Source organism: Polyodon spathula, chromosome 2 (assembly GCF_017654505.1).
Source record: "Polyodon spathula isolate WHYD16114869_AA chromosome 2, ASM1765450v1, whole genome shotgun sequence".
NCBI classification, from domain to species: domain Eukaryota; kingdom Metazoa; phylum Chordata; class Actinopteri; order Acipenseriformes; family Polyodontidae; genus Polyodon; species Polyodon spathula.
In genome coordinates, this window is record NC_054535.1 from 67,433,875 (window position 1) to 67,457,399 (window position 23,525).

General features: G+C 36.1%; 1 protein-coding gene across 2 annotated transcripts in view; it reads left to right on the forward strand.

Moving 5' to 3' along the window:
- Nucleotides 1–23,307, forward strand: part of ntrk2a (neurotrophic tyrosine kinase, receptor, type 2a) — an 89,562-nt gene extending 66,255 nt beyond the window's left edge. The window contains exons 14-17 of one of the 2 annotated variants that reach the window (XM_041227107.1): nt 4,406–4,578; nt 4,928–5,174; nt 19,163–19,321; nt 20,409–23,307. In XM_041227107.1, coding sequence (XP_041083041.1) covers nt 4,406–4,578; nt 4,928–5,174; nt 19,163–19,321; nt 20,409–20,594 — 765 coding nt within the window. In that variant the 3' untranslated portion in view covers nt 20,595–23,307. The remainder of the gene's footprint in view (nt 1–4,405; nt 4,579–4,927; nt 5,175–19,162; nt 19,322–20,408) is intronic. The other variant, XM_041227108.1, reaches the window with a different exon arrangement.
- Nucleotides 23,308–23,525: the final 218 nt, after the last annotated feature.

Here is a 23,525-nt window from a genome sequence, read left to right on the forward strand (position 1 = left end):
GATGGTAAGGGCCAAAGTTAGTCAGATTTATATTGGACAGGGCTGGCCCAAATCAGTCCTGATTGTTAACCAAAGTATTCAAACAGCGGACCCTAATTATCCCTTTAATTGGTTTGAGTTAACTAGGGAAGGGCAATAACTTTTTCACATCTGAAGACTGCATGTTTGATTACCTTGCACACCAAACAAATGAAAGAAGCACCAAACTTTGGTGTAACTTTTTCTCTCAGACTCCCTCTATATACTACTACAACCCACAAAAAGATTTGACCAAATCCAATGTGAAAAATGTGCAAAAATGCAGAAAATCAGACAGGGTGCAAATACTTTTTCACAGCACTGTATCATCCATCTCACGTATACTGTATGCAAAAGTAAGCCCTGCAGTGATCCTGCTTTATCAGAGCATAATTTTAGGAATTTTATTCCCAAAACTGCAATAGTTCTTTTTCAGATTGCAAAGAAAAAACTTGGCTGCACTTTAAAGGAAAGAACACAGACTTATTGGGCTGTGTGTACTAATATTACTTACGTGTTTGTAAGTACTGTGAATTCGTAGCCTCTGTCCTTCGTAGAATTTTCTGCGTGCAATTTACTACACAGCTCTTTTTCATGATCAACTACCATAATATCCTAGCAAGTTTATGAACAGTATAAATTACTGCTCATTATGCAGGAGAGATTATAATTTGCATCTCATTATAAATAGATTTGCAACGTCAAGACAAGATTTAGAATGTCCTTCTGAAAGATAAATGAGTGGTATAGTAGGCAAATATAATAGGATTGAGCTATGGCTTCTGCAGACTCTGACCTTGATGCAACTATGACACTGTTCAAAAAGAAAGGGAAAACAAACTTCCACAAAGATGTATTTGACCTGTTAGTGAATGACATGGAAAAAAAGCAAGAAATATTATTTAACACTTCGCAGGACCAAAAAACATTAAGAAAAGAAACATGGGAAGAAATAATTAACATAATATATTCACTGGGACACTGTAAGCGTCAAACACTTGACATAAAAAATGGCATAACCTTAGGATTACAAAAAAAGAAAGCAGCAGAAAATAAAAAAAAACAAAGAGGACAGTCTGAATGTGATGTGTTAAACATAGCACAGACCTCGGGCACAGGGAAAACTAACCAAAACATAGATCTAAAAGAAACGGTCCCCAAAAACGGAAAGCAGAAATAAAACTAAGCTTGTTTCCATATATGGAAGTTTACCATGGTACATTTGAATGGTAATTCAGCAGTTTAACATGTTTGTACTAGTCTGTATCTTAACCATGCTTCCTGATGCTTTCAGTGCTTTATTTAAGAATATTGCAGAAAACTTTTGCTTGAGTCTATGTTTATTTTAATTGTGTAAAGGAAAAAAGTACATAGAGTAAGCTACGGAAGTAAATACATTTCGTCGTATTTCATGTGTAAAAATTTTTTTTTTCCAGATTTAACTTAGATCTTGTATTTATTTCCCCAGATTATTTATTTTTAAAATCAGAATTTAGCTGTTTGCAAATAAATCTGGATTTTGTGAGCTTACATATTTAACTAAATCTTAAATCTCAAAAAAGATTTAACATTTAGGTAAATATTTAACTGTCCAGCTAAATCTGGAATTTGTATGTAAATGAACGCCGGCTGCTTGGGCTTTCACGTGATTTGATTGGCTATTGTTATTGATTGGCTAATCATGAAATATGCAAATTGTAGTATTACAAGAGCCAATCATATCGTTTGAAAGCACAAAGCAAACAGGATGCATTTGCATACAAACTCCAGATTTAGCTGGCCAGTTAAATATTTAGCTAAATGTTAAATCTTTTTACAGAGTTCACAAAATCCAGATTTATTTGCAAACAGCTACATCTTGACTCTCAAAATAAATATTTATATATATATATATATATATATATATATATATATATATATATATATATATATATATATATACACACACACACACACACACACACACACACACACACACACACACACACACACACACACACACTACCGGTCAAAAGTTTTAGAACACACCCATTTTTCCAGTTTTTATTGAAATTTAAGCAGTTCAAGTCCAGTGAATAACCTGAAATGGTACAAAGGTAAGCGGTAAACTGCCAGAGGTTAAAAAAAAAAAAGTTTAGGTTACCAAAAACTGAAAAATAATGTACATTTCAGAGTTATACAAAAAGGCCTTTTTCAGGGAACAAGTAATGGGTTAACAACTTACAGCTGTTCTGCAGCAATGGAAGTAAATTAAGCCTTGAAAGTTGATGCTAACAATTCCTACAGGTGTCCCAACTTTTGTTGATTACTTACAAACCCTCTGTCTGTATAAAAGCAGTGTTGGAACAGACTGTGTTACTACACCCTCTTAAGCATTATTTGGACAGTATTGTACTGCAGGAAGTAGTATATTGCTATCATAATGGCGAGAAAAAGGCAATTAACAAAGGAAGACAGACAGACCATTATAACCCTTAAAAGTGTAGGTCTTTCCTTTAGAGAAATTGCAAAGAAAGCCAAGGTGTCAGTGAGTACAGTTTCCTACACCATCAAAAGGCACTTGGAAACTGGAGGAAACTCTGACAGGAAGAGGTCTGGCAGACCCAAAGCCACAACAGAATCAGAAGACAAGTTTCTGAGAGTCAACAGCTTGCGTGATAGGCGGCTCACAGGACAACAGCTTCAAGCACAGCTTAACACTGGTCAAAGTAAGCAAGTCTCAGTTTCACGGTGAAGAGAAGACTTCGAGCTGCAGGTTTGACAGGTCGAGTGGCAGTAAGAAAGCCATTGCTAAGATGGCAAAATAAGAAAAAGAGGCTTGCCTGGGCCATGAAGCACCGCCAGTGGACTACTGAAGACTGGAAGAAGGTCTTATGGACTGATGAATCAAAATTTGAAATCTTCGGTTCATCACGCAGGGTTTTTGTACACCGTCGAGTAGGCGAAAGGATGGTTCCTCGGTGTGTGACACCAACTGTCAAACATGGAGGAGGAAGCGTGATGGTCTGGGGCTCTTTTGCTGGATCCAGAGTCGACGACTTGCACAGAGTGAGTGGCACCCTGAACCAAAACGGCTACCACATCGTTTTGCAGCGCCATGCAATACTGGTATACTCTAGTTGGTCATGGGTTCATCCTACAGCAAGATAATGACCCAAAATATACCTCCAGGCTATGTCAGAACTACCTTAGAAGAGAAGAACAAGACGGTAGGCTTCAAATCATGGAATGGCCAGCACAGTCTCCAAACTTAAACCCCATCGAGCTGGTTTGGGATGAACAGGACAGAAGGGTGAAAGCAAAGCAACCTACAAGTGCAACACATTTGTGGGAACTTCTGCAACAGTGTTGGGAAGAACTTTCCGAACAGTATTTGATTTCCATTGTAGAAAGAATGCCACAAGTGTGTTGGGCTGTTATATCTGCAAAAGGTGGCTACTTTGATGAGTCAAAAATTTAGAATAAATTTTGTTAAACAAAACGATTCCATGATTTATTTTTTATCTCCAGTTGTTTATTTGTTCTATGCTTTAATTTCAGAGTACATTGAGACATTAAACTGCGTAAATTTCAATAAAAACTGGAAAAATGGAGATGTTCTAAAACTTTTGACCGATAGTGTGTGTGTATATATATATATAAAATTAAAATAAAGATTTAGCATTTAAATGTTGAAAAGTTGCTAAATATTTTAAGATTTATAAATTATATCTGAATATACACATTTAAAAAAATATTTATTTATTTTCACAACATTTATAAATCTGGGGAAAAAATACAAGATTTAAGTTAAATCTAGGAAAAAAAGACATGTTAAAATATTAGCGCTTCTTTTTACACATGGCATCCCATAGGTTTGTGCCTGTTATTTTACACATATATAGATATAGATATATTAATAGTCTATATTAAATAACAATGTCAATACATACATTTTGTTTTGGTTTATTTTATATTTTAAAGGGCTTTATTTTAAACTTCACATTAATAATGGAAGGGAAACACAGAAATAAATAATTGCAGAGTTCTTTAATTAAACACAAACTGAAATAGTTTTTTTAAGTTTTTTTTTACACCTGGCACCCCATATAAACCAAAGTGGTAAATCAGGAAAAAATTATAATACATTGAGGGTAAGCATGAATCTTTGGTATTATAATGAGATTTGTACATTTGCATACAAAATTAGTTTGAAACTAAGAGCTGTAACTAAACTGCTGCAACAGGAATGAAATTTAGTTATGGGAGTGAAAATGACTTTAGTATATCACGGGTATGTTTACTAAGTCACAAAGACCATGAAAAGTCAAGATACGAAAGAAAAATCAATGATATATAGAACCCAATATCTGTACCTTAATTATGCAAATGTTTTATTTTTCCTTAGGCACTGAAGGAGGCCAGTGAAAATGCCCGTAAGGACTTTCACCGTGAAGCTGAGTTACTGACCAACCTGCAGCATGAGCACATTGTGAAGTTCTACGGTGTTTGTGTGGAGGGGGATCCTCTCATCATGGTCTTTGAGTACATGATGCATGGAGATCTTAATAAGTTCCTCAGGTATGCAAATGCACTTTGTTATCAGCTTACCTTGTTATTTAATTATTTTTGCGGTTGGTATTGTTGAAAGAAGTAAGTTAATATTCTAACATGAGCAAGAATGCATGTTCCACCCATGAACCTAAATACACTTCAAACAAGATCAAATATCCATATTTTATATTACTATTAAAAAGTAAAAATAGACATTTAATAAAATGTGACCTTATCCAGTTAATCAATACAAATAAATAGGCAAAACATTATAGCTCTATGCAATATTATTCTTGAAGTTTTGTTAAGCAAGCTATAGCAAAAAAAAAACTATCAAACTATAGGCAGTTTAGAAGTCCTTGTTCTTGTGCTACAGGGCTCATGGTCCCGATGCCGTGTTAATGGCAGACGGTCAGAATAATCACCTTGCTGAGTTGACTGCGTCTCAGATGCTGCACATCGCCCAGCAGATTGCAGCGGGCATGATGTACCTGGCATCTCAACACTTTGTACACCGAGACCTCGCAACCAGGAACTGCCTCGTCGGTGAAAACCTGCTGGTGAAGATTGGCGACTTTGGGATGTCAAGGGATGTGTACAGCACTGACTACTACCGGGTAAGTGTAGGTGTCGTGTCCTTTTTTATTATACATCCATTTTATTACCTGTTATTGCCAAATGTACAGGGTTGGGGGACAATATGCAACTCATTTGATGAAGTCTTAAATAAGCACCCTTGAATAAATTAAACAGTAAAGCTAAACCAAAGTTTAAATACATTTAGATTATTGGAAACTGCATTGTGTTATAACAACCCACCCCAGCCTTGACTGGTTTTCTTATGAGGTGAATGTTTATAACGTCTTCCATTTTGTTTCTGTTTTAATATTTGGGTGACAAAATCTTACACATTTGTAATGAGGCCTTGTGGAAAGAAACTTTTGACAATCACAAGAGTCAATCAAAATGTAGCTTTTTTAAACACCCAGTACTCAGAAGAAAATGAAAATAAAATAGTCTCATGCTAAACCCTGTATACATGTGGCAATCAGAAATGTTTTTGAACTAGATCCACTCTCATCAATGTCATTTGAGCCATATATTTGATTTTGGTCAAATTTGGCCATAATAAAAAGAAGGGTTAATGCAATTGAAAGAAACGTATGAAATTTTGGGGGTCTATGACATGATAGCTTTGACAAGAGTGAATCCAGTATAATCATAACTGTTAAAAATGAGATCTACTGTTTAAGGGCATGACGATAAGATGCTCTGGCTTTAGAGGAAGGCTGAAGCTGAAAAATATTGCTGTGGTCTATTTGCAAAAAAAAAAAAATCTGTAGTGTCTACCTCTGTATGTTATATCTTCTCCAATAGCAGGCTTTATATGTGTGGTGATCAGACAAAACAGGTTTGTGAACATTTGATCTAAAATAATGAAGTTTGATTGATGACCAACAACTGTTTAAAAATGAACTATATATACACATGGTTGTGTTTCTTTCGCCCCTTTATCTTTTGATACAACAGCAATTTATTTTTAGTGGGTGGTACAGATGGTAGATTTCCAGTGCTAATGACACAAACCATGAAACAAAATCACCCACCAAAAATAAAAAAATAAATAAAAAGCTTTGTTATTAGACAGTTGGAATTGTCTCTGGTTAATACAGCCTGGATACTAAAATACAATGAAATGGTAATATCGTTCCAAGCACAGGCGTGTCAGGCCAAAGACACTATGAAATTATAATGGCTTTTCACAACATTGCCGCCTACCTCCGGCCATCACTGAATGACTGACTGGTAATTAGTTGTTTCTTGTTCCAAACAGCTCTGCTGACATTCTGCAAAGATGCAATCAATAGCAGTGCTTTCTTTCAAATGTTTGTATTTTTCCAGGTTAAGAAAAAGAAAAACATATTTATTTTATGTACAGTGCATGGACAAATTTATGTGGTGTAAGTATTCTGAACTATTTAGTTAAAATAAATCAAATCAGTCTGGACTAGATGGGTAGTCCTCCTGACAAGTTATCATCTGTGTTACACTGCTCCATACAAATTTTGTAAAATGGCAAGTGATATGTGGGACAGTAGGGATTAATAATAGCATAATAAAACAGGTTCAAAGTGCTGCTTCAGATCTGGTAAGTGAGTCAGAATCGGGATACAGATGCAGGTGTGCTTCACGCTTTTCAAACACGGGCCCAACTTGCAAGGTACGTGTTAACCATAGTGATCAACGTTTTGTTTTGTTGTGATCCTAGTATTTTCTGTTACGAGGACTGTAATAAACGAAAACCCAAATGGAGAGGTGTTTTTAATTTGTACAATGCCCCCCTTTCTGAAACATTTTGAAGAGTTTATTTAACTTAAAAGTGAGTTTTCACTTGTGTGCACATTGAAACAAAAGGCAGAATTAAACCACAGTAATGATATTACTTTATGAACATGTGTCTTTTGCCACTTTGTTTCTTTTGCAGCAACCACAATACCAGGGATAAAATAAAAAAATAAAAAGTCTTCTTATACGGTTTCTGCCTGAAAATCTTTTTTTTCTGGAATAGATCATGGTAATTATTCTACACAGAAACACAACAGATAAGCACTCATAACATATTATTGGAAATAATAAGTACACAATTAATAAAAGAAACAAAGATAGGTATGTTCTAATCCAAGGCTGTTATTGTAGCATGGCCAGGTCCTGTTGTATGTGAGTACCCAGGGTCTGGAAAGTATGGGGATAATTTCAGAGAATACTATGGAGATTAAAATGGCCAAGTACCAATTAGTAGTCGTAGTGCCTGTTACATAATAAACTTGAGGTCTAAGCTTGACTTAGACATTTTTGTATAATTTTTTCGTAGCACAGTTGTTTTTTTTATACCATTTTTTATAATGTCATCCTTTTTTAGGATATCTTGAAACAAAACTCCCTCTCTACAGCAGATACTGCAGTGTAATATTTCTTACTACTCATCATTTAAGGTTTAACTTAAGTGTTATATTACAGTACATGACTGAGTGATACAGAGTGTACAAAGTTTTCAGTATTTTCAACGTCTTTGTTTATGGTGAATTGGTTATAATTGATCAGTTATTTTTTAAGGCCTATTTTGTACCAATTGTATACATTTTTTTAATTATTTATTAATTGGCACTCAGATTGTCTCATTTTTTAAGATGTTTACACCTGGTTGTGCATATAAGTACCTGCACTTTTTTGTTGAGAATTTCACCCCTGAGATAAACCATGAAATATCCCATTACAGATGTACAAAATGCATAAGGTAATGGGTTACATTACCAAGAAGCTTCAGTTCAACAGCCCACAGTGGGAGACAATGAGAGAAAAAAAAAGAATGCTGAGGTTTATCTATGCAGAATATGTACATAAATCTTCTAATGCACCTAAGAAGTTTCAGATTGTGTTAAATGATCATTAAGACTGCTGAATCCCGTTGCCAGATAAGTTATTTATAGAATATCACATTGCCATAATAAGAGATGTTAGGCTCCAGTCAGCAGATTATTAACCTCAATTATCCAAGCTGCATTTTGAAGGAGAAGCAGCTTTGCTCTGGTACATTGTAGTCAAATGTATTGTATTTCACTTTGAACCTTGGACTGGTTTCAGTGTTTAGGAAATGAAATAATGAAAATGTTACCATTTCCTTATTCTTGGAGTCTTATGTCTTGATTAGCTACCTTGACTATTCAGTCTTTGAAACCAACCAACAATGTTAAATATGCTTCAGATACTGCACCTCAAATGGGTTAGAAAAATATCTGACCTCGGTGGGTGTGTGGATACTTGTCATCCCTCTGCAATCAATTGTCATTTTGTATGAAAAGCATACTCTTTCATGATATATTTATATTAAGAATCACTCCTCACCTAAACCTGAAACAGCACCTGCCCACCTTCCACCTGCTTTCTCTCACTCAGACACACTCACACAGATTGTACCCACTGTTGTTCATACCCGCCCAGGATAAATATAGATTGATTTGAGTGCTGTCAGTCTGGATTGCTAGTCATCCTAGCAGGAGTTATTAATAAAGGGACAGGGATTTGTGTATTCATTTTGAAAATACACACTTACCAACAAGACAGGTCAACTAAATATATGTTCCCTTTTTCAGTAAAATCTCAGTAAAATTAATCAAGATATAATATTTAGTTAGGAAGATGTTTATTTATACAAAAGTATTATTAGCAGCATCTTCCCAGAAGTTGAATAAGGGAATCATAGAGAAATCTCAGTCCCAACATTTTCTTCTGCATCAGAAGATTTAATGGCCACTTGTCAGTTTATCATAGTGGGTGTTTTAAAGTAATTATAGTCATTCATTTGATGCAGATTGTATAGCAGTTGTTACACTGTTTAAAGATGTGTTTTTTCCCTTCAGATTATGAATCTTGTACATGCTATACATCCTAAAGTGCTGGCTTACAATTTTCTTTTTAACGTACTTGGATATCTGAAAGGTAAAACACAGCTTTGTAGTTTGTTCCATGCCAACATACCTTTTTGACTTGTACATTTATTTTAGAGCAAATCATCTAGTTGAGAAAATGTTTTTTTTTTTTTTTTTTTACATAATCTGTTTTCAGTCTCTTTTTATGAATACAAATGAAAATAAATTAGCACAATAAAGGTGTGCTGTCTAAGATTTTAAATCCATTTTCTTTCAGTGTTGTTAGCACTTCTCTGCTTTTTCTTGTGTAGTTGAACTTGTCATTTTGATTTTTTTTTTTTTGTAATGTTGAGAAGTCTTTGTGTATGCTGAAAGGAGTTTGGTTCCTTTCTTGTCAACACTTACAGTTATTGTTTGTTTTTGGACCACCCGCTTCCAAAAGCGAGTGTGTAAATTTTGTTTCAGAATATGGGATATGGCACAGTGCAAGGTTGAATGTACTGTATTTTGGATAATGTTTGTTCTAGGCATTGTCTTTACTATCTCTTCTTTATTATCTGTTCTGCTATTGGAGTCATATACCAACATTTTTTTTTTATTTCAAATACAAAATAAAAAAGTTGATCACAAAAAAAGAAAAACTGTTATTAAGTGTGCAAGCTTGCAGCACACACAATTTAAAAATATATATATTTCTTGTGTGGTTGTATGTCGCTATAGAAGCTTGTGTAACTTGTGAAAGACTTGTTAGATTTATTTGAAAATGTGTATAACCCTTTATAATAGTAGGAAAATGGAATACGCACAATTGCAGCTTTTAATTACAAAACTTTCCCCCCAAAACCCTATTAAAAGATCTATGATCATAATCATTTGTGCATGTTAGTGTGATTTGCTGTGTTAGGCAAACACCATACTGGTAAGTTTACATAGTATGGTCTGTATAATTAAAATGCAATTAAAATTCTGCTTAACCCCAGAGAATGATAATTAAGATAACGGAAGGACATTTCATTTACACAAGTTTTGATAAAGGATGACATTTATACATTATAGACACACAACACAAATGTACAAATTTAGCTGTCTCTCTGTGTCACTAGACAGAAAGACAGCCAGATGAAAAGACATACAGACAAAAGATGGGTAAAAACAGATATCTACAGAGAATAGCACTGTCTATCAGTGGGCTGTTTTGCATTGTAGGTTGTTTCTTTTGCAATGGTCTTATTTGATGCTTTCTGAATTATTTTCATTGAGTTCCTCACAATGCCTACTGTTAGTGCTCTGGTACTCCAATAGCAGACATATTCTGGACTGACTAATATTCAATCGGATTTAACCGACAACCGTAATCTCATATTTCACACACAAACAGTGTAAGTACCGGTATCTTCTGAGTAATTGCTACATTTTCTTCAAATTTGGAAAGGAATATATATATATATATATATATATATATATATATATATAGATATATATATATATATATATATATATATGCGCATCTCTCTGAATTTTATTAAGAACTTGACTTGACATTATTATTATTATTATTATTATTATTATTATTATTATTATTATTATTATTATTATTATTATTATAATTTTACATGGTGAATATTAATTTCCCTATGTATAATAAGATAGCCTGTGAAAATAAGGTTGATGAAAAAACCCACCCACAGATGAACACAACAGAACACTATCAATACCAAAGCAAGCAATAGCGGCTTGCAGATTTTAAGTTTTATCCGCACTAGACAGGGAGAAATTTGTGGAAGAGCAGAATAAGGCAAGTACTCTTAGAAAAATGATAAGCTACATGAATTTAGTAAGTAATTACCTCAGCCGCAGGCCCTCTGTGACATGTTAGGCAGTGTAGACTGATGGCCTTCAGAATGTAAAGGCTTGTGTGATGAAGAAATCATCCCTCCACCTTCCAGAAAATTCTTAGTAGTAATACATGTAGTTTTCACGCTGCTCCACCCTTGCCCAAAAAAATGTTAATAAATTAAAAACCAACTGCAGTTTAAAATTAATTGTTATTGTTTTACATTTTTTCCAATATTATTCTCAAAAATAAAAAACAAACACTGCTAGTTCTGCAATTTCTAAAATGTCTGTAATGTCACCATGCATAGTAACAAATAATATACACCAAACTGTACATATAAAGGGCTTTGCCCACTGTATCACGCATTTTTAAAATGCGTAATTGTGATGTGCCAGTTAATTTGACGAGCATGTACATTCCCTATTGCACCTTGCACACTGAGTCCATAATTGTACGCACGATGGTGATGCGTCAGTTTTGGAATCAAAACAAGTTTGGGTTTATCCTTTTTGATGTGCGTTAAAAATGACATTGACCAATGATAATCACTTGGGAAGACACATGGTTTCTTGCAGTTCCCTGAAAAAAATGGAAAAAACTAATTGTGTGTATGGCCAAACAAATTTGTGATGCAATACTAAATTAGGTTGTTTATAATGTTCACAAAACCCCCCCGTCCCCCCACCCCCCACTCCCCATGAACTACTTGATGTCACCCACCGCTCAGAACGGGCACGTTTGTGCTAAAGTGATTAACCTCAATAAGCGATGGACCATATAAATTCCTACACAATAACCTGACATTCTGAATGTCCCCCAATCACCAGTACAGTAATCAAAACAAACAAGCGTATATTGGGTTAAATCTTTAATACACTATTGAAGAAAGATGTATTTGTAATTGTATTTTCATCAGCACTCTTGTTCTCAACTACAGAAAACCCAGCTTTTTTTAAGCAACGTTGCACTCTCTGCTGACTGACACAGTTCCAGGCATGCTTTAGCAAGCGCACAGCATCTAAAAGACATTTTATTTACACTGAATTTTCGTGCTGATGCAGAATTTTTGTGGATTTTGTACAGTATAGGTTATAACAAGCATATACTTTTTATTTCAATTGTAGTCGAGGAAGTAAAGAAACAATGGCCTAACCTGGAAACACATATCAGACAAAGAAGCATGACAGGGCAAGAACGGTCAGGACTTAACAGTCAGAAAAGAGTGGTGGAATTTCAGCCTCCATATACAGAGAATAGAAGTTGTTTTGCGTTTGCTTCTAATATATAAAATGAGTATGTCTTTTTCATCACTGCCAGAGTTATTCATATTTACAGGTTCAGCCATTTTGAATATATTACAAGTACAATATTAACGACTCTAGTGTGCAACGGATTGAGACACTGCTTTTACGGATGACGGAATGGGCCCAGTGGGCAACAGCCTTAAGGCTATAATCCTATCTCAGGTTTCTGGTGACAGATATATTTTGCACATTTGGGTGTACATTATTTTGTATATTATTGCATTATTATTATTAACATTATTGTGGTTCAGTGCTCAGTGCTGCTAATGAATTTGAAATACAATTATCCAAACCTAAATGATGATTTGAATGAAATAATAAACTACATTCAAAGCTCCTGATCCATTTCTGGTTACCTGAGCCCTATATAATGGTAAGTGCAATTTCCCATGTTAGTTGTTATTTATAAAAGTTTACTTCATCTCACAGTTGACAAAGTTGTTTTTAGAAATAAAAAGTACAAATGGATTTTTTTTCTTCTTTTTTTTAGATTTGGTTTTCTTGGAACAAAACTGGGAAAATACCAGTGATAATCACAATACACTTACATTCATCACACACTTACACAAGGCAGTGATTTCTTATTCATTAAAATTAAAGACAAATTCCTTCTATTGCAGCGCTATTGGATATTTTATCTCTAAACAGCAGTCTTCCAGCTTGTGACCCTCCCTTCTCTCTGAAATTCACCAGTGGAATACACTGTAAATGTTGATATGGGAGTTTTCTGCATTTGGAGGCCTCGTTTCCATGGCAGCAAACCTTGTCTGCTAGGAGCAGGGATATATCAGACAATTCAGAGAAAAAAGTCATTAAAGCCCTCTGATTAGTATGCAGTGCCATAGCTGCATAGCGGTGTGCTCTGCAAGGGTAGTTTGTGTTTTATAGTCTTCTGCAATTGTGGGAAGGAAAGCAGCATAATGAGCCATGACTACCCACAACCTACAGAAATCTATTGTGGATCCACTGGTCTTATTATTTTTTACTTTAAATCTTAATGTATCTTGAGGTATTTTCTAAAAGACGAATGTCTGGATGAAAAAGCAGATATACAAGCATCATACAATATTAATATGATTGCATTATGGGAACAAATACAGTACATTATACAATTATTTAAATCCCCCCCCCCTCTCTCTCTCTCTCTCTCTCTCTCTCTCTCTCTCTCTCTCTCTCTCATCTCATCGATATATAGATATATATATATATATATATATATAATATATAATATATAGATATATATAATATATATATATACCTATATATAATATGGAAAACTATAAAGGAAATGACACACATTTCATACAGTATATAGGATTAGGTCATAAAAGAGACACACATCATTATTAATGAGTGCGTAATGGTACATAACAGACGCACTGTAAACCAGCCCACTTTATACATCTGTGACATGGTATTTTTAGATGTACAGTATGTGAAAAATGTGAAAAGGCCATTGCAATGACCACAGATAATAGATATATTACTATTGATAGAAATCCTATTGCTAGAAAGCATAAAAAGTGTTTTTTAGTAAAAAAAAAACATTAATGCCAAACTGAAACCAAGCCAAGATGTATTTGTTAAGCTAGCTTTTTATAGTGGACCGGGGGGGGAGAAGGGGGGTCTTGCACGCTTCAGATAATCAGGCACTGACAGAATGTAAGTTCTTTTAACTGAGTCAAAATCTTTGTTTCATAGTGCTGTCAAAAGAAGCACTGCTTTAGACATGATCCAAAGGCTGTCGAAATTATGACTCAGATGGCTATGGGGTGATGTTACTTAGAAACAAGGATTCAAATAAGTGGTCCACATGAGTACCAGAGTTTAAAATACGACTTAATTATATAGATTGTGAGTGCAAATGCTGACCACAATTTGTTTTAAAAAATGAAAAATCGTCATGGCATTATTACTTAAATTATATGTGTGACAGTGGAGAGCTGTGCTGGCTATCGGGCACATGCATGATCCAGCAAAGGTTGAGCAAGGGTGTGTCACCGGGTCTCGGGGCGACGGTCGATCCCATAAGAATTGTTATTTATCATTTAGTGGAGCCATGCTAAGGGGGCATGATCTGTAACAATGGGGACATGTCGTCCCAAGAGGTAGTACCAGAGTGCCTCAACTGCCCACTGTACTGCCAAGTACTCCTTCTCGATGGTACTATTATTTTTCTTGTGGAGAAGGCACTTCCTGCTGACATACAGTGCCTATAGAAAGTCTTTCAGTTTTGTATATATATATATATATATATATATATATATATATATATATATATATATATATATATATATATATATATATATTTTTTTTTTCTCAATAAAAACTTTTTTCCCATTAACAGTGTTGAGTATGGTGTGTAGATAAGTGGAAAAAAAATGCTAATTTAAATGTATGAAATACTGAGACACTGACACAACAAAATGTGAAAAAAGTTCAAGGAGGTGAAGACTTTCTATAGGCACTGTATAGGACCGGGTGCTCGCTTCCCCGCAACTCTTGAGACAACACTGCCCCGAGACCTGTCTCTGATGCATCCATCTACAGGGTGAACCTCCTACTGAAATCCAGACTGTACAGCACTTACTTGCTACACAGTCCTCTTCAGAGAGAGAAAGGCCCTCTGACACAGCTCATTAATTAATTCAACTACATGGAACAATAAATAATATCAGCCAAGTACAAAAATCTCGATCCATCACCAGCATCCCGATCCCCTGCGAAACAAAATCCTGGCTATCTAGCACCTCAACGCCACTGTTATTATCCATCAGCAAAAAATCTCCATCCACCACCGAAACAAAATCCTGGCTACACCACTGACCACAGATGCTTGGTCAAAGAGCCGGCCCAGCACTTCATCACATCCTTACTCGAGTCAGAAGTCACGGGATCGAGCTAACAAATCAGCTCCCAATGCTTCCAACTCGGGGTCAGGCTTGAATCTATGGCAAAACCAAGTCAGGTCGCGGAAGGGGAAAATGGCTCCAATTAATTCCTCCTTCTTAGCTAATGGAGGGAGTGGGGCAGTCACAGCAGCCAACCAATTTTTGAACTGCTCACAGTCCTGCCCCAGAATGACTCACAGTGGCAAGCGATGGCACAACTGCACTTGTACCGCATCACCGTCAGCCCAATTTTAAAATCCACTGAGACCTTTGGATAGGTATGCATATCCCCATGAATGCATTTAATAGTAACCCATCCCATTAATTGTTTGTTCCCCGGTGAGATTAACCCTTATTGTATTAGGGACTAACCACACCCTGAATCCAAGAGAGCCTGGGTTTGTGTACCATCCACTATCACAGGAAGGACATTCTTACCTGGACTGATGAGGTCATAATCCCAAGAAATGTGGCCCACCTCCTGGCATGTTTAACACTTCCATGGACCTTGTTCCTGCCATGAAGATTCCAGTGGAGGTCCGAACACCGGAGCCAGCAATGGGGCTTGACGGTAGGGTGGCCACCACCTTGGTCCAACACCGCTGCAGTCAGTGGGTAGCCCCACCTTGCCCCTGTTCTCGGACAGGGAGCTCCCACTGCCACAGTGCTGGTTTCCCTTCCTCCCAGTCCCATCACCTTCTCTTGGGCAACTCACGGGGGTGATGCTGGAGTACTAGATTTTCCAAGCGGCTTGGTGGGCTCTGGTTCCGCCAACTGGACCGCTCAGTCCAGAGTTTCAGGTTCCTTCCATTGAACCCAGAGGCGAAGTCCCAGAGACATGCATTCCAGGAACTGCTCCACCATTCTGTCTTTGGTAGTTGCATCCAGGTCAGCCAGCCCCCCGCGTAGTCCTAGAGTCGATGAGAAATCACCCAGGATGTTCATCGTTGGCGAAGACTTCCTCCCTGAATTTCTTCCGGTTGCCCTCCAGCGTGGCCCCCACCCGATTTAGGATGGCCACTTAGAGATTGAGGTAGTCCATCATGGCTGCAGGGGACAGGGTTCTTGCTGCAGCCTGCGCCTCCCCTGAGGCAAGGTCTGAGGGTTTCTTTGAAAACGCAGCACAGGCGCACAAGCTTTATTTCTCCACAAGGGGGCACTCTTGGGCCGTGGCTGTAGTACCGTCAACAGTAAGTATGCATCTGTACACAGTTCCAAGGGGGTTTACCAACAATGGTATTCAGGGACACAGTTCTTAGCAGACTCACTGGTGCTGCAATATAACAGTCAAAAACAAAAGGCGAAAACAAAAGAGCACTTAAACACTGTTAATAAAACTAGAAATAAAAGTGCTGCTTTATGCAGGGTCTCACAGCCTTCGCTAGTCTGCCAGGCACAAGATTCAATGACGTTCTTCTATTCCCTCACTATTGTAGTGGGGTTGCCCAGATCCCCGTAAGCTAAATCAAATAAGTATGGTTACGTAAATCACGAATATAGATCAGTTGTCTTCTTCAGCCGTCTCTGTTGCCTTTTCTTTTTCTCTGGCCAAAGGTTCCACTGGTTTGTATCCTGCAAGGGCCAACCAAAGGAATAGGAGAGCGTCCCCCCAAGACTCGCCCCTTCACCAATCAAAGAGGTCCCACAACACACCCTCACTCAACCTCTTTGTGTCATCACTATGATTGACAGGCATGTTAAACAGGGTTTATGACCCCCCCTGCCCCGCAGGATCATGCATGCACCCGATAGCCAGCACATATCTCCCCTGTCACATATGTCTACCAAAGCAAGCAGGGATAACATCTATAGCCTGAGACTCTTCTGATTTACATTCCCCTAATCTCCTAGCAACCAGAGCATGGCAAATGCCTTTTGCACGTGGGCGATGCAAAAGAACGCAGACAAAATTGTGCAATCTAGAGTAGAATTTAAATTAAAATAAATCATCATTAGGGACAATGCAATGCATCGGCTGCAGATTTCTTAACAACATTTAATACAGAAAAAAAAAATCCAGCATTCCATGTTTTTTTATAGGGGATCCTGGCACATTCTAGGACTACTATTATGACTTATAGGGGGTATTGCATCTGCCAAATACAGCCTGACCACCATTTGTCTTGAGGGCTGCTATCCCTTTGTCTAAATAATATAGGTAACATGGTGTCCACTAGCTGTGCTTTGTCTAATATGAAGCATGACTGTCTCTGATCCTGCTAGGGCCTCTGGAACAGACTTGTGATTCCACTATCCTCTTCACTGTCCTCTCAGGCATCCAAATCAGAATTCAGTTAATCAGTTAATATTTAAAAAGTTCCACAACAATTAATTTTGTTCAGCCCAGAATCTATAGCAATGCTATGGTTTTCTTCAGATCCACCTTTCTTTACAACCAAGGATTAAAAGTACAGTACTGTTGTGTTTTGGTAGACAAAAGCAGTATTACCTATCTGTGGCCTGGTAAACCAAAAGGAAGTCAAATCTTTGATCAAATATTGTGATTACAAGTGTAGTAGTGTGCAGATCCATTAGACATTTGGCACCTAAAGCTAATGCACTGTCATTTTTAAATTGCCCATTTCAATGTAGGTTCTGTAATCCTTCACAGAAACAGTGTTTCTATAGAAACAAAGAGCAGTAGAATGCAATATGGAACAAGGTTGCTTTTTTCTAACTAGGATGTGGATAACATTCTGACATTAAAATATGTCTTCTCCATTTTCCCTGCCACTTTCCGAATAACTGAAAACCCAATTTATATTTGGAAGGCTAATGTACTTATGTGGGTTACCACAATCAAGAGGTCACACCACATAGTTCACAGTTTTAATGAGGGCGGGTTTGTGGGTAGACAGTATTTTATTTATATGCACCCTTAGAGCCATCCCCATGAGTTCCAGTTTGTCTGCTGTTACTACTGGCATGTTTAATAAACAAAAGATCTGGCTATCATACATTCATACATATTACAACAACAAGCCTAAGAGCTCTATTTCTTAATATTTTATGAGACCAAAGACTGATAACAATTAATCATCTTCTAATGGCTCTTGCCCTTCATATTTTTTAAAATGAGTAAAGCCTTGGCCTGAAATGGAACCATCAATATTTAAAGCTAATTGCGTAAAAAGGGGTTAATTTGTTTCATGGTTTTAAGCCACAAGTCTTCAGTTAGTGGCAGCTGTTTAGAGACTTAGTCAGACATTAATTAATATGCAGTAAGGAAAAGGTCAGTATTTGTATATTTGTTTTAAAATGATTTTTGAGCTTGTGATTTAATTCTGCAGCCTCCCATATTTCCAGTTCAGTAGGACTCACAAGGTAAAATGATTTCTAGAATAGTCCCCTTTCCTCTTCTCGGGGTATAGTTTGTGAATTGTCTTTTCGTTTGGTATGAGAGACCCTGGTTTATGTTTTTAAAATCAGTTCCTCTATTATCTCCCCTTTTCATTATGTCTTTTATTTTCTATTATTATCCTAATTTATCAAAGTAGTGTCATTCTGAAACATTCCAAATATATGTTTAGTAAATAATTTGATCAGTTTAAACTCGTAAAAATATTACGAAATTGCTTTTAAATTTCATTCCCTAGTTCACATCAATCTCCACATTTATGCTGTTTCATGAAAACAAACCTTAATTTCTTATATGTTTTGCTTCTTCAAAAAGGAGAAGTACTGTAGAAGATGAACAAGAGGAAGGAATCATTTTCCTGATTTTTGACGGGTTTCAGGCGATGTTTCTCTTCATCTGAAATGTATTTAAAATACTGTTTACATAGGATGTTAGATTTTAGAATAATGGCATGCCAACATTTACAACAGCTGTTACAATAACCTACATTTGGCAACAAAATCTGTATTTTGAGTCACAGTAAGTTTCTCCACGCACATCTTAATACTAATGGGAACTGCTCATTTTCCCAGATTCAGAGATTTTCTTTCTGTAGCATACGACTGTATTTTATGAGGATAAGGTAGCATCCTGTTACAATAGGGAGATTTCTGGAAATCTTTCAATTATGAAATCCAAAAAGTTCACCCTAACAATGTTTTGATACTACGGAACATGGCCTGCCCAGTAGTTCTTGTTATTAGTCCATTATAAATCTTCCTCATTTGACAATGTCTTCTTTTTCCTTTGTTAAGGTTGGGGGTCACACCATGTTGCCGATTCGCTGGATGCCTCCAGAGAGCATTATGTACAGGAAGTTCACTACAGAGAGTGATGTCTGGAGCCTGGGTGTAGTATTATGGGAAATCTTCACCTATGGCAAGCAACCATGGTACCAGCTTTCAAACAATGAGGTTAGTGGTAGACAAGTAAAGCTTTCTTCAACTTTAATGTAAAACTATAAGAAACAAGTAGTCTAACTGATTTAGAGGCAGATTCAAATCTAAATTTCTATTGCAGTTGTGATAAATTACCCATATGATGATTAGCTGTTTGTAGTTTGTTGATCGCCCTAGCAGATAAAGCACAGTTCTACAAAATGGTGCAAAACGAATGAATCACTTCCTATGTGTTTTGCAACTACCAGTAAATGCCACCCATCAGTAGTGAAATTTACCAAATCAATATGCAGTTTACTGTACCATAAAGACAAGGGCACAGCACTGGGTTTGAACTATTACTGAGCGGAATTCTCATTTGGTCCAGAGGAGATACTGATTTTTTTCAGAAAATTATATCATATGGAACTTGTCCATACTGTACATGAATGCATGCAAATAGTGAGAGGTGTAATCAAATTTCAGGACTCCGCAAGTAAATACTGCCACGTGTGAAATCTTTATTTTGGTACAGTTTCTTGTAGCAACAGAGAATACAAAAGCAAACTATTTTTACTTTAAAAACTCTCATAAAAATACTGTTATTGTCAATAAAATGTTTGCATGGGGACTGGAAAAAAAAGACATACTTGTATATTAAAAAGCATGTCTCTCCAGGCACTTTTGTATAAGTCGAATAAACTAACAAGATCTTCATTCTCTGCAACGCTTGTTAGTTGGCAACTGGTTCTTAATTAACCTTGCATGGCTTGATGCAGTATAGCTTTTCAACTTCAGTTTCAGTGGACTTTGTTTAGTTCCACTTCACATATTTAAAATGACCCGGTAGAAAATGTGATCTTTTACTTTAAGTGAACCTAGAATAGTCCATTTATTTATTAATAATACGCAAGTGAACAATTCAGTGTTGTATGAAAATTGTATGTAAGGGGTTTACCATTTGAAATGGATCAACAGAGTATACAATGAAGACTGCTTATCTTGGCAGTGTTGAAATATTTCATATCAAACAAAACAAACTGTGTCATACAAAATAAAGAATCGGTTATTATCTTTTTTTCATTTGGTATTAAAAATAACGCTTTCTTATTTCCTCCAACAGGTGATTGAATGCATCACTCAGGGACGCGTCCTACAGCGTCCTCGCAACAGCCCGAAAGAAGTGTATGACCTAATGTTGGGCTGCTGGCAGCGTGAACCCCACATGAGGCTGAATATTAAGGAAATACACAGCCTCCTTCAAAATCTGGCTAAGGCTTCACCTGTATACCTGGACATACTAGGCTAAACTCTCAAGACAGCCCCCCTCCCTGACCTGTGTGGAGTATGTGTGGATATATGTGTGTGAGAGTGCGTGGCTGAATCTCAGCTCTTATCTCCAATGGCATTAATGAAGAAGACCAGGAGAATCTTTTTCAAAGGGCAACCTTCATAAATTCTCCATGTGCAGACGCGTTATTGACCAGTGTTATCTTTCTGTTTCTCTTATTGCCCCTTGCTTCTGCTTCATCATAACTCTGCATAGACAAAAAGCCTTATATCTGATTGTGTGCTTGTTTTTCTTTTCTCCGAAGACCCTCCTAATCGTCCTCAGTAATGAAAATTGCCTTCTCGCATTCTTGCCTTTGACTGGGATGAAAAAAGGGAAAACTGACTATCAGAATGTGTTGTAAATATTCCCCACTTACATGGATTCATCTTAACCTTGGCTTTTGGTTTTGATTCATGACATGACTTTTTGTGGTATACTGTATAAAGTTAAAAGGAAGTTTTTTTTTTTTCACCTGGAGACAGAAAAAGAAAGGAAAATATACTCTCAGCTGTATGGAATTGTTCTGACAGGCTATTGTCCAACTGGCAGTCTCTGAAAGAGTAATACACCCAAGAAATCTGCAACAGCAACTTGTTTCATCTTTTTTTTCCTTTGAAATTCATTACATATTCTCTTTCCTTTAAAAAGGAGTTTGAATTTTTGGCAAAACCATTTGGAAACTGTTTACCCAAAATAATTAACACAGATATGAAAAGTAGAACTGATGTACAGTTAGATTCACTGGAAGCTGAAACACCATTTGACTGCAATTATGACCACAATCTCCAGACAATCATTAGAAACTTCAGCTTGGACTAATGCATAGTATTCATTTCAGGGTCAGCCACTGCAGGCGCTGGACTTCTATAATACAGCACTTGTAAATGCCCTGACAAATTATCTAAATATGTTCTTGTCGTGATGTGTCTTTTTTTTTGTGTTAATGCCCCTTATTTTGTGGAGCAAAATTGAATTTTGCATGGTCTTCATAGTTAAATACCTTTAGTGCAAATTATTGCTTGAGTCTCATATTTCCTTACAGAAAAAACAAATCTAGCTATCCATATTGGTGTAACATATATTTAATTAAGAAAACTAATGGCAGTCATTAGTTTGCGGACAAATGGCTTTACATTGTTAAAATCTGATTGTGCAGATAGAAATTCTGAAAAATGGAGATTCCAGGTTCAGTTGGAAGTGATGACAGAGCTGAGCCCCTGGGGATGTAGAAACCGGTTTTATAATTAACATTTGATCTCTTATTCTATAGACGCAAGATCTTAACACCACACTCTAGTTGCTATGGTTTTCTTATCCCAGAATCCTTCTGTCAGTAATTTGTTTCTGACAGACTGTGCATGAATACAGTGCTGCACAAGATGCATGGTTGTGTTGCTGAAGTTTAGCTCTTTTACCACATAAATCTCTTGCATATGGACACGTAGGAATTTCAGCTCAAACAGTAAGATCTATTTGGGATAGTCATTTTCTGTCAGAAAGCTTACTCCTTCTGGGAGAAAATACCATAAATTTGTTGACAGTCAAACTGGTCTATATATTGCATTCATAATATATTACGTTTATCTGTTCTTTATTATTGAAAGAGCAGATGGTAATTTATTATTAGTCTTGTTTTAAAGCTTTTTTTGTTTGTTTGTTTTTTTCAAATTATATTTTGATACGTAATTTATTTTTACTGAAGCACTTTTTTCTTACACTGGTTAATTTCCTGATTCAAACAAATGTAGGACCTATGATTATTATCCAACACATAATTATTGATTAATCACAAAAGTCAAAGATAATAAGCAGTAGCTATCAATTGATATCATAAAATAAGACCATAACAGCTGCTGCCTTTACTAAATGAAAGCACATAATGTATACATACATTATATAGACATTCTTTAGAAAGTGAGTATTCAGAAGAAGTATTTCTGAAAATGTAGTTACTGAGAATAGGTGAATAGCTGTAACAATGCATTTCTAGTTTGTTTTATGGGGGGTTGCATTAAAGCAATCATCAGCAGGAACCTTTCCATTAAGCTGATGAGACAATCTGACTTTACTTTGGCATACAATGTACGTAACTGAATTATTTGTGAATTTTCTTATAAAGAAATATGATCTAGGTACAGTTTTTTTTTCTAATTATACAATGCTTATTGAAAGCTTTAGTTTTAACAAATGCAGAAACATGCTGTTTCGATATGCCCATCTTAAATCAAAACTGGGGACATTGCCAAATCACCTGGTTAAAAAGAAATGATTGCTATTTTTGTTGCAAGTATATTGCGCTGAACTGGAATTTAGAATGTAGGTAAATCTTTGTGAAATATGTTTTTGAAGAGGTATATGACTGCTGTAACTGCACTGAACAAGTCAACCAGACATAAATATGTGTCCCTTGACAAGCAATGTTGCTGACTGATGGTGGCTTAGATGCTGCTGGACCCAGATGTAAACACATTTGCAATTGTATTTGTATAATGTTGCAAATAAGTTCTCATCTTAGATTTTGTATTCTAAGTGTAAACATTTAATTATAAAAACTGACAATTATTTTTTTTTTTAATTCTTGTTTAGCTTTTTTCCCAATAATAAAACTAAATTCTGTTTTATGGAGAAAACAAGACAACAACCTGCTGAAATGCACACACACACACACACACACACACACACACTTGATTGAAAGCCACGTAGATTTTTTTAAAGCATTCTGCAGCTTTCAGGATTATTATTATTATTATTATTATTATTATTATTATTATATTATTATTATTATTATTTTTATATTTTAACAGATTACTCTCTCCCAGAAAAGATTATGTTATGGCAATATGACGATGTTATATTTTTGTCAGTATTTACTCTTTGGTTGACCACGGCAGACATGAAAGTTTAAAG